The 12,813-nt window shown below is 40.5% G+C and overlaps 1 protein-coding gene across 3 annotated transcripts in view; it reads left to right on the forward strand.

The window, feature by feature from the left end:
- The window catches only part of LOC146361458 (uncharacterized), a 61,350-nt gene that overhangs the window by 33,992 nt on the left and 14,545 nt on the right, over positions 1-12,813 (forward strand). For 2 of the 3 annotated variants that reach the window (XM_084921023.1, XM_084921024.1), the window contains 4 exons: positions 4,498-4,929; positions 5,507-5,956; positions 7,521-7,949; positions 12,281-12,715. In XM_084921023.1, coding sequence (XP_084777149.1) covers positions 4,498-4,929; positions 5,507-5,956; positions 7,521-7,949; positions 12,281-12,715 — 1,746 coding nt within the window. The remainder of the gene's footprint in view (positions 1-4,497; positions 4,930-5,506; positions 5,957-7,520; positions 7,950-12,280; positions 12,716-12,813) is intronic. The other variant, XM_084921025.1, reaches the window with a different exon arrangement.

Below are 12,813 nucleotides of genomic sequence, written 5' to 3' on the forward strand. Positions count from 1 at the left end.
AGGGAAAGTCACACACATCTATGAGGGAGGACGCGACACTGAACACCGGAAGACTGAGGACTTAAATACACACATGAGGTGATCGGGAGAAGTGGCAACACATGGGGGGACAGCTGAAACAAATGAACATAATGACATCACAGGGGAAGTGTAAAACTAAACAAAATAACACAGGAACACAGGACCCCTTTCAAAATAAAATAGGAACCATAATGAAACTCAGACATGACTACATGAACTTGACCACAAAAGACATGCAGATGTGAAACACATAAAGGACAAGGGAGACTTAACAGGGGGGATGAAAACACAAGGGGAATCTAATAAACAAATGAACTTAGATAACTTAATGAATTTAAACAAACCATAAACATCAAAATAAACTAAAACTCAAAACGCTGGGTCAAAAGACCCATGATCGTGACACTATATGGGTTAAGGATGGGTGGTTCACCACCTTCTGGCAGCGCAGACAGGCGGAGAGGCTCTCAGGTGCATCTTAGCAGGGCCAAGTTTATTTAACCCTATGTTTGGACTTGTCACCGTTGGCCATAACACAGTCAAAGGTTACCTGTTGATCCTAATGACTACGTTTAAGACAGTATTAATCACATATGCTCATACAACAAGTGGCACAAACTTCATTAATATAATTAAAGTTAATATTTGACCTAATTATGTCGGTCTTGTGATTTGTACCTGTAGGTTAGATGCTTATCACAGTGATTCTATTATATAAACATTCCAGTGTAGATACACTTATAGTGTATACAAGTATATATGATTACAGAGTATATATGTGAGTATTTGTCCAGTGTATACAGGTATATATGTCATAAAAAAATCCAGAACAAAACAGCAATTTAACATTTCACAATAAGGAGTTCTAACAGTCCATGTTTGTCAGTCCGCATACTCAAGTTTCATAGTTCACAGTTCTTTTCAGTCTCTTCAGTTCAGGTGTCTGTGTAGTGTTATGTTAGTAGTACTACCCGGATAATGTGTTGTGTTGAGATTTGATAAGATTATCTGTCCAAAAGTAATGCAGCTGTCACTGGAAATTTTGCTGCATCACAGCTGGAGATCCTGAATCCTGACTCATCACAGGTGGATTAATGTGTCTCACTCGCACAATTTCAGACTCCAACAAAACTTCTGTGCACAGAGCACTTAACCATAATTATTCAGTCTCTTTGGGCAGAGCAGTGTTAGAGTACTGCTTAAGTCTCACAAAACTCTGTTCAAGTTGGACTGTTTTGCTAGTTTTCTGCATACTCAGTAAAAAGTAACTTGAGACTCATCTTTGATATATTTGAACAAGTTGTAGCATCATAATTAATGGAGACCATCGCCTGTTACAGGAGATCACTGACAGTATAAAACATGGACTGTGACATCGCTCATTGTTTGGTGAAGTCCCTTCAGTCCGACTGTGAAACCAAGTAGACATCCAAGCTTGTTATCTATTGATATCTAATCATTATTTAATGATTTTTGATTGACAATTCATTAGACAATGAGCATGTCTGGGGTCATCTAATTGTGACATTTTATAAAATGAACTTCATGTTTTATTTATTATGGGCTGAAAGTGAACGCATAAACACATCAGCAAAGTCTTTGCTGAGGTCACAGCGTGATGGAGGACAGAGCCATTTTCCCATAGATTTGAACTGCAAGTCCTTTTGTAAAAAGAGAAGTGGCCCCTTACTTGATGTTTCAAAGAATGCAAGAAATAAGATATTTCCACTTTGGCTCCACGTTTCAGACCAAGAAGTTACATCTATCTTTTATGCTGTCTATGGTAGATATTTAACAGTTCACTTGTCACTAGAGATGCACCGGTCGACCAGCTGGGGACCAAAACTGAATCCAGCCTTGTGATAGACTGGTGATCTATGCAGAGTGTACCCTGCCTCTCACCTTATGAGAGGTGGGATTTTCTCCAGGCCAATCATGACCCTCAATTGGATAACTGGAAGAAAATGGATGGATGGATCAGCACATTGGTCTGAAATGGAAACAAGAGAATCAGTCTGAGACGTTTTCAATTCTGAGCTAGTTAGCGCTAAATGTTTAGCGTTATGCAAGCACAAATTTTAATTTCACAAGTGATAAGACAATAATGTCACAGTCACATGCTGTTAGTGTAGAAGTTCTTCACTGACACTGTACATGAACAAGATACCAAGATCAAAATGTTGTGATGCGTGTATGGCAAAAAGTAGACCATTGGGAACCTCCAGAAAAAACATTTGGAATAACAAACCTTATGAAAGACTTAAAATACCTTCACCCGGCTGAACATGCTCAGTTTAAAGAAACTAAAAACTAATACAGGGATGGCCAACTCCAGACCTCGAGAGCCGGTGTCCTGCAGGTTTTAGATGTGTCCTTGATCCATCACAGCTGATTCAAATGGTTAAATTACTTCCTCAACATGTCTTGAAGTTCTCCAGAGGCCTGGTAATGAACTAATCATTTAATTCAGGTGTGTTGACCCAGGGTGATATCTAAAACCTGTAGGATACTGGCTCTCAAAGCCTGGAGTTGGACACCTCTGAACTAATATGCTGAAACTAAAGCTAGCCAGAGCTGGCTACAAGCCAGTGGCCCTTCTATCTTTCCTTGGTTTGAGCAGTGAACAGACCAAAGCAACTAAAAGCAAAATTATAGAATTATCATCGGTAATCGGTGATCAGCCGTTCTCCATAGATGAGGACAGAGGCTTCAGAAAACTGATAATGTAACTCAACCCAAAATACTGAAACACTTTAGTGAGTAGGTGTTACTTTTTATGTAACACCTACTCATGTTACCAAAGTTGTTAAATCTTGTTTCATGACACACTCAACTGCCACAAGCTGATCACAAAGCAGCAACTGATACATTAATGTATATATATATTTTATAAGTTATCAACATAGTGAAAATGCGTATCTGATCTTTTTTTTCTTATATAAATCTGCTGCAGCTGCTTTTGTTTGTTCAGGTAAAATATGTCCAGGAAAGCTGAGAGTAATCCTACAGCAACTCATTTTCAGTGAATTATTATTTGGACTTGTTTCCAGCAGCAAAGCAATTTCTCATGAGGATGAGAGAAGATCCTGTAACTCAGTGCATTTGGGAAACATTGTAAAGTTCAATAATTAATTTTATTATGAAACCAAAATTCTTCGTCAGTGAAAAGTAGAAATGTGTTTGTACTTGCTCTTAGTGACTGTTCTTAAAAAGAAAATAAATTAGAATCAGCAAACCATCAAATTGGCAAGTCAAACTTAAACATCTTGATGCATGCTCAGTCATCCAGATAAGTAAAGTTTTTTCTGCTCATCTCGACGTAGCGTTTTCAGTGGGAGAAGTGTTTTGTCACTCATCAAAGTGACTTCTTCAGTCTCAGCTGACTGCAGTTTTCCCCAGTCTTATAAACATTACATGTGCATAATGACTGAAACTAGTTGCACTGAAGGAACAATGGGCTGGGAGGTCAGTTCCTTGATCATTAATAGAAATGTTATTTGTCATATACACAGTACAAGATATAATGAACACGTAGTTAAATGCTTGTGTCCGATCTGCAGATGTAGTCGTGCCATTCAAGGGCTTGGGTTTAGCATGGGGGGGGGGGGTGTAAAGGTGCGTAGACTTACCACTACACTATCCAGCTGCCTAATATGCAAATTCTCATGACCATTGATAACAAACCACTGATCAAAGCCCACTGATCAAAGCCCACTGATCAATGGCCATGAGTACCATTCACAGAGAGTTGGGGAATGGCTGCCATTGAAAGATTGTGAAACATGTACCCTTAGGCCCCCTCCTCGATTGTTAATTGCCAGGATTGCCAGGATTTATACATCAGGAAAACCAAACAACCTCTGGCAAAGCGGATGGTACAACACAGAAGAGCTACCTCGTCAGGTCAGGACTCTGCAGTCTATTTACACCTACAGGCCGGTGGACACTCTTTCAATGATGAGGATGTACACATGTGTACACATGTGAAAAGGTAAAGACCATCTGTGAATCGAGGAGGGGGCCTAAGGGTACATCTTTCACCATCTTACAATGCTGTGATTGCAACCATTCCCTCATAGCCATTGATCAGTGGTTGTTGATGAATGGTCATGCAGTCCCTGCAGTCAGCTGAGACTAAAGAAGTCACTTGGATGAGTGAGGAAACAATTCTTCCACTGACAACACTACGTCCAGATGAACAGAATCAACTTTTGGGGGTCAGACTTGAACAATTAGAAATCTAAGACTGTCCATTAAAAATTAAAATCAGCACATCTCTAGTTCTCACTAGAACCAGTAATGTGATGGTTTTGTGGTCCTTTTTTTCTCTACCGCTTTTTACTCTGTCTACATTTCAAAGATCAAACATAATTCCTTGCATGATATAATAATAGTTACTTATAACAGAGTGGTTGTAAATGATAATAGTCATCTATGTTTCTGATGTTATGACAAAATGTTCAATTCTTGTTTTAGTTTCTCCTCTTCATTTTTAAACTCCACTGAAACCAATTTAATGCTGGGAAAAGCAGAGAGAGAACAGCAGCCAGGAGAGAAGATACTGGAGCTGTTATCATCAGAGTGCAGAGATGGAATATTCCCTTTAAATCACACAGATGATGACTACGAAGAGATGGAGTATCAGCCTGATTTCCTGTTGGATCTGTACTCTCATGTGAAGGACTGTGAGACTAAAACAGGCTTGAGTGTCCTTCCATCATTACAGCCAGTTTTCCAGTCAGCTCCTGCTGTCTGGTCCATAAACCTCTCAGAGAGAAAGACCTCCATCCTCCTGGAAGTGCTGAAACTCCAACCAGAGAAGAAAGAAGTGGAGCTGAGAGGCTGCTCACATGAAGAGAGTGAAGTGAGGAGTTTTCTTCAGTGTCTGCCTTATATCTCACAGCTCAGGTAAATGAATTGTACTTTACATGATTAAAAAAAAATTTTTCTTTAAACAAAGCACATCAAAAACGAAACACGATATAGTTTTTAAAAATATATTAACTTAAATTTTTTTATTTCTTCATCTTCCAGCAGCACTTACAACAAAAAAAATGATAAAAAATAAAGCAAACACAATTAAGTACACAATAAATATTTTTAAATATGCATTTTCCACTTGTGTGTGATCTGAGCAGCAGGTGAAGCTGCTGTTGAACAAGATATGAAGTGTAGATGTTGTTGTTTCACTCTGTGTTTCTATATTGTTCATATTTAGTGTTTTACTGTCTAAAGCCAGACAGTAAATAAAATGACAGTTACAGTTCAGCACGCAGTGATTTCACACACAGGATTAGTGTTTGTGTTGTGAGTCAGTAACAGTCTAAAAACAATGTTCAGCTGCTCTGATGGAAGATGGCTTTAAAATGGACTTTCATTATATACAGGACACACATGGACAAGATGGAGTCCATCAGTAGTGTGTGGTTGCATTTATGCAGCTCAGATCAAATCATCACTAAATGTTTCCTTCTTATTTTTCCAGTGTTGTTCCTCTGAGGTCACGTCTTCGTGAAGCAGTCAGGTTCTTTGGGAATCTGTTCTGTGCAGCAGCAGAGAGAGAACAGCAGACAGGAGAGAAGATACTGGAGCTGTTATCATCAGTGTGCACATATCAAACATTCCCTGTTCATGAGAGATACATGGATGAGTTTGAAGCTGAAGAAGTTCAGATTGATTTCCTGCTGGATCTGTACTCCCATGTGAAGGACTATGAGAATAAAACAGGCTTGAGTGTCCTTCCATCATTACAGTCAGTTTTCCAGTCAGCTCCTGCAGTCTGGTCCATATACCTCTCAGAGAGAAAGACCTCCATCCTCCTGGAAGTGCTGAAACTCCAACCAGAGAAGAAAGAAGTGGAGCTGACAGGCTGCTCACATGAAGAGAGTGAAGCAAAAATGTTCCTTCAGTGTCTGCCTTATATCTCACAGCTCAGGTAAATGAATTCTACTTCATACAATTCACACTGCGTCAGAACAGATAACATCTTAAACAAAGAAAGTTACAACAATTTTTTTCATCATTTTCATTGATTCGCTGCTGCGGTAAATCAACTGAAAAAGTACAAAAAAAAATTTAATTCCAGAAAGTTTACTGTTATTGTATGATTTAAAATTTAATGTAATATTCTTGTCTTTGAGTTTGTTTGTTTTTTAGATATTGTGATTTTTTTTGTCACACATCAGGTAATTTTTCAGTTATATTTGTACTCTGTCTAATTTCAGAGGGAAACATTGTTCTCTGTACACTACTGTGTTTGTTTTATTATTTTTAGTTCTGTGTTCCCCTGAAGGCTGATATCTTAATCATGTGTGATCACTTCATAAAAATTAAGCCTTGTTATCAATTCATCACGCTCATATAAAAAAGTAATTTGTTAGTTTCCAGATGCTCACATTGATTAATATATTTTCAAAGTGTCAAATCAGTTGTATTTCAGTGAGTTGTTAGCAGCTGATCCAAGTTAATGAAAGTCACTGTGTGACTGAACAAATGAATCACAGAAGAGTGTGGAGTACACAGATGTTATTATTTGGACTATTTGACTGAAAGAGCCTGAAACATGTGATAATCGTCTCCCTGTATGAAAATGATGACATCATGTGATGAAAAACTGTAACTTAGTAACAACAACACAGTCATGTTGAAACATCATCATCAAAGATCAAATTAATACTAAATACTAGTTTTGAAAAACTGGAAATCAACACTGCTGTTGGGTTTTGGAATAGCATGTCAGATTTAAGTTCATAAAAAAGAAAACAGCTGTTACTATATGTGAACTATTTATATCTTTAAATTTTTTCAGTGACATATTTTTATGTTATAAAAATATATTTGACAGTTTATTTGATCGCAAATTTGAAATTAAATTGGTGTGTCACAGTGCAATGTATCAAATCATGTTACTATAATCATTGTATCATGTTTGTATGCATCCTCTTTGCTAGCAAATATTAATACTTCTTATAAGTACTGACAAACTGAAGGACAAAACTGGCATTGCTTTGTAGAATAGCTCACCAGCGTCAAGTAAAAAAATTAAACAAATTGTTACTATACAGATGAACTAGCATCCTTTTCAGTTTACTCTAATAACACATGAACATGTGTAGAATAATTATGATTTCCAGGTGTGTGATCTGAGCATCAGGTGAAGCTGCTGTTGTACAAGATATGAAGTGTAGATGTTGTTGTTCCACTCTGTGTGTTTCTATGTTGTTGATATTTAGTGTTTTACTCTCTAAAGTCAGACAGTAAATAAAATGACAGTTACAGTTCAGCACACAGTGATTTCACACACAGGATTAGTGTTTGTGTTGTGAGTCAGTAACAGTCTAACAACAATGTTCAGCTGCTCTGATGGAAGATGGCTTTAAAATGGACTTTCATTATATACAGGACACACATGGACAAGATGGAGTCCATCAGTAGTGTGTGGTTGCATTTATGCAGCTCAGATCAAATCATCACTAAATGTTTCCTTCTTATTGTTCCAGTTTCTTTACTCCGGAGTCAGGGGAAATCACTTTTTTGGGGAATCTGTTCTGTGCAGCAGCAGAGAGAGAACAGCAGACAGGAGAGAAGATACTGGAGCTGTTATCAGCAGTGTGCACATATCAAACATTCCCTCTTCATGAGAGGTACATGGACGCAGAGTTCCAGTGTGCCGTTCTGCTGGATCTGTACTCTCATGTGAAGGACTGTGAGACTAAAACAGGCTTGAGTGTCCTTCCATCATTACAGTCAGTTTTCCAGTCAGCTCCTGCAGTTTGGTTCATAAACCTCTCAAAGAGAAAGTCCTCCATCCTACTGGAAGTGCTGAAACTCCAACCAGAGAAGAAAGAAGTGAAGCTGAGAGGCTGCTCACATGAAGAGAGTGAAGTGAGGAGTTTCCTGCAGTGTCTGCCTTATATCTCACAGCTCAGGTAAATGAACTCACTCAGTGGAAAAAAAATATTTTAATTTCCAACAATTTACTGTAATGATACAATTTGATATTTTAATATTATATTTTTGTCACCAATATTTCTGCTTACACATTTGATTTCATCCACTTGGAGTCCATATTTCAGTTATATTTCTACTGTGTACCTAATATCAGAGGGAAACATTGTTTTCTGCACAGCACTGTGTTTATTTAATTATTGTCAGTACCTTGTTGCCTTGAACCTGATATTATAGATGTATAGATGTGTGATCAGTTCAAAACAACTGAATCCTTATGACATATTCTTCAACCATACATAAAAAAGTAATCTTTTATTTTCAAAATATTGTTTTATTTAATTTTATAGTTGTAATCAGTAATATATTTTGAATGTTTAAAATCAGTTGTGTTTCAGTGAGTTGTTAGCAGCTAATCTAAGTTAATGAAGGTCCCTGTGTGACTGAACAAATGAATCACAGAAGAGTGTGGAGTACACAGATGTTATTATTTGAACTATTTGACTGAAAGAGTCTGAAACGCGATAATCTTCTCCCTGTATGAAAATATTTGAAATAATGCGATTAATGAGAAAAATGTAGCTCAGTAACAACAACACAGTTATGTTGAAACATCATCATGAAAGATACAAATAATTCTTGAATGTTCAGAAACACTGTAAATCACCATTGCTGATGGATTTTGGAATATCATGTCAGATTCAAGTTCATAAAAAAGAAAAGAGCAGTTACTATGTGTGAACTAGTTATATCTTGGTAAATGGACTCATTCTTATATAGCGCTTTTCTACTCTCCCGGAGTACTCAAAGCGCTCTATACAACATGTCACATGCATGAAAGCTGGTGCAACAACGGGACAATTATAAACAGTCACTGCTCCCCGAACCTCGAGTACATGTCGGTAAGATGCCGGCCTTTCTTTCTACCGAGAGAGCTAACAGTAGTGATCATCACGGCTGTGTACATTCCACCCGATGCCAACGTAAACACGGCGCTCTCTATCCTGCTGAACACCATTAACGAACAGCAGCGGGCCCACCCGGACGGTGTTCACATTATCGCAGGTGATTTTAATAAGGCCAACATAAAGACTGTACTCCCAAAGTTCTATCAGCATGTCAAATGTCCCACCAGAGGAGAAAACACTCTAGATCATGTTTACTCCAACATCAAGCATGCATATAGAGCCATACCCCTCCCCCACCTCGGTCAGTCCGACCACCTCTCCCTCCTGCTCTCCCCAGCCTACACCCCCCTCAGGCGCAGTGCCAGGCCCACCACAAAGACGGTTACAACCTGGCCGGAAAATGCTCTCTCCAAACTACAGGACTGCTTCACAGAGACAGACTGGGACATATTTGAACACCAGGACCTAGAAACATTCACAGGATCAGTACTGGACTACATCAAGTTCTGTACTGCAAATGTGACAGTGGACAAAAGCATTCGGGTTTTCCCAAATCAAAAACCCTGGATGACCAGCGAGGTCCGCTCACTCCTCAAAGCCCGTGATGCCGCCTTCAGGTCAGGTGACAGAGCTCTGTACAGGGCTGCTCGAGCTGACCTGAAAAGGGGGATTAAAAAAGCCAAGTCAGACCACAAAAGGAACATCGAGTCCCACCTGTCCAGCAACAATACACGAGAGGTGTGGCAGGGAATGCAAGACATCATCAACCACAGAGGCAGCACTGCGAAAACAGAAAACCCGAGTGGGCAGCTGGCAGAGGAAATAAACAGCTTCTTCGCCCGCTTTGAAACACCACAACAGCAACACTCATCTGCTTCAGCCCTGCTCCCATCCTCATCCTCACCTGGTTCCTGCACCGCTCCACTCACTGTAACAGAGCACGATGTCAGACGTGTGCTCCTAGCAGTGAACCCCAGGAAGGCGGCCGGTCCAGATGGAGTACCTGGCAAGGTACTAAGAGCATGCGCACACCAGCTCACCCTCATCTTCACCAGACTCTTCAACCTCTCACTGGATCAGGCAGCCATCCCATCCTGTCTAAAATCAGCCACAATCATCCCAGTGCCGAAGAAGTCTCCCATCTCCAGCCTGAATGATTACCGCCCTGTGGCCCTCACACCGGTAATCATGAAATGCTTTGAGAGACTAGTCCTTCAGCACATCAAGGATTACCTCCCCCCAGAATTCGACCCCCACCAGTTTGCATACCGTGCAAACAGATCCACAGAAGACGCCATCGCCACAGCCCTCCACGCTGTGCTGAGTCACCTAGAGCAGCGGCAAAGCTACGTCCGAATGCTCTTTGTGGACTACAGCTCAGCCTTTAATACAATCATCCCGGACATCCTCATCACCAAACTGGTCACTCTTGGCCTCCCTCCTCTCACATGTGCCTGGATAAAGGATTTCCTCACAAACCGGCCCCAGACTGTAAGACTCGGCCCTCATCTCTCCTCCACTCGCACACTGAGCACCGGCTCCCCACAGGGCTGTGTGCTGAGCCCCCTCTTGTATTCTCTCTACACCCACGACTGCAGTTCGACCCACAACAACACTCTCATCATCAAGTTTGCTGATGACACCACGGTAGTCGGACTCATCTCGAAGGGAGACGAGGCAGAGTACAGAGAGGAGGTCCTGAAGCTGGCAGCCTGGTGTTCAGAAAACAACCTGGCACTGAACACCAAGAAAACCAAAGAGCTCATTGTTGACTTCAGGAGACACAGCACCGACTTGGCCCCCCTCTACATCAACGGGGAGTGTGTGGAGAGGGTCCACACTTTCCGGTTCCTTGGTGTCCTCATCTCTGCTGACATCTCCTGGACAGGAAACATCTCAGCGGTCATCAAGAAGGCCCAACAGCGGCTGCACTTCCTGAGAGTCCTCAGGAAGTACAAGCTGAACTCCAACTTGCTGCTGACCTTCTACCGCTCGTCCATTGAGAGCCTGCTAACCTACTGCATCACGGTATGGTACGGCAGCTGCACCAAAGCAGATAGAGTGAGGCTTCAGAGTGTGGTCAAGACAGCACAAAAGATCATCGGCTGCCCTCTCCCCTCCCTGATGGACATTTATTCCTCCCGCTGCCTCACCAGAGCAGCAAACATTATCAAGGACAGCTCCCACCCTGGCTTCAACATGTTCAGCCTGCTTCCCTCAGGGAAGCGCTACAGGTGCATCAACACAAAAACCCACAGACTAAAAAACAGTTTCTTCCCCAAAGCGATAACCACCCTGAACTCACACATGCACAGATAACACAGCCCCCCCACTTCCCACTTCCTCTATGGACCACCACTGTGCAATACCAATCCTATGTGCAACAACTCAACTGTATATACATAACACTATTTATACCAATTCTATGTGCAATAACTCAACTGTATATACATAACTCTATTTATACCAATTCCATGTGCAATAACTCAACTGTATATACATAACTATTTATACCAATTCCATGTGCAATAACTCAACTGTATATACATAACACTATTTATTACATATTACTTACGGCTTGTATATTGTACATTTTTTATATATATATATATATATATATATATATATATATGTTTTTCCCTATGTTAATACTGTCCATATGTACATAGCCCTGCAGAACTGTACCCCCCCCCAGCATGTTTACACTGAGTAGGAGATGCTCTGTATCTCATTGTACAACTGTATAGTGACAATAAAGGCATTCTATTCTATTCTATTCTATTCACCCAATCTCACAATCACTGACTGTAAACGGAGTGCTGTCTAACTACATTCACACACATTCATACTCCGATGGATGCATTGGAGAGCAACTTGGGGTTAGTAACTTGCCCAAGGATACTTGGCACGCAGACTGGAGGATCGAACCCCCAACTTTCTAATTAGTAGATGACCAGCTCTACCTCCTGAGCTACAGCCACCCCCTTAAATTTAATTCTGTAACACATGAAGATGTGCAGAATAAGTGTGATTTCCACGTGTGTGATCTGAGCAGCAGGAGAAGCTGCTGTTGTACACGATATGAAGTGTAGATGTTGTTGTTCCACTCTGTGTGTTTCTATGTTGTTGATACTTAGTGTTTTACTCTCTAAAGCCAGACAGTAAATAAAATGACAGTTACAGTTCAGCACGCAGTGATTTCACACACAGGATTAGTGTTTGTGTTGTGAGTCAGTAACAGTCTAACAACAATGTTCAGCTGCTCTGATGGAAGATGGCTTTAAAATGGACTTTCATTATATACAGGACACACATGGACAAGATGGAGTCCATCAGTAGTGTGTGGTTGCATTTATGCAGCTCAGATCAAATCATCACTAAATGTTTCCTTCTTATTTTTCCAGTGTTGTTCCTCTGAGGTCACGTCTTCATGAAGCAGTCAGGTTCTTTGTGAATCTGTTCTGTGCAGCAGCAGAGAGAGAACAGCAGACAGGAGAGAAGATACTGGAGCTGTTATCATCAGTGTGCACATATCAAACATTCCCTGTTCATGAGAGATGCATGGATGATTCTTATGTGTCTGATTTCCTGCTGGATCTGTACTCTCGTGTGAAGGACTGTGAGCCTGAAACAGGCTTGAGTGTCCTTCCATCATTACAGTCAGTATTTTCAGCTCCTGCAGTCTGGTCCATAAACCTCTCAGAGAGAAAGACCTCCATCCTCCTGGAAGTGCTGAAACTCCAACCAGAGAAGAAAGAAGTGAAGCTGACAGGCTGCTCACATGAAGAGAGTGAAGTGAGGAGTTTCCTGCAGTGTCTGCCTTATATCTCACAGCTCAGGTAAATGAACTCACTCAGTGGAAAAAATGTTTTCATTTCCAACAATTTACTGTAAGGATACAATTTGATATTTTAATATTATATTTTTGTCACCAATA

The sequence above is a fragment of the Perissodus microlepis genome, chromosome 23, assembly GCF_051167445.1.
Source record: "Perissodus microlepis isolate ML-2025 ecotype Zambia chromosome 23, ASM5116744v1, whole genome shotgun sequence".
Lineage (NCBI taxonomy): Eukaryota > Metazoa > Chordata > Actinopteri > Cichliformes > Cichlidae > Perissodus > Perissodus microlepis.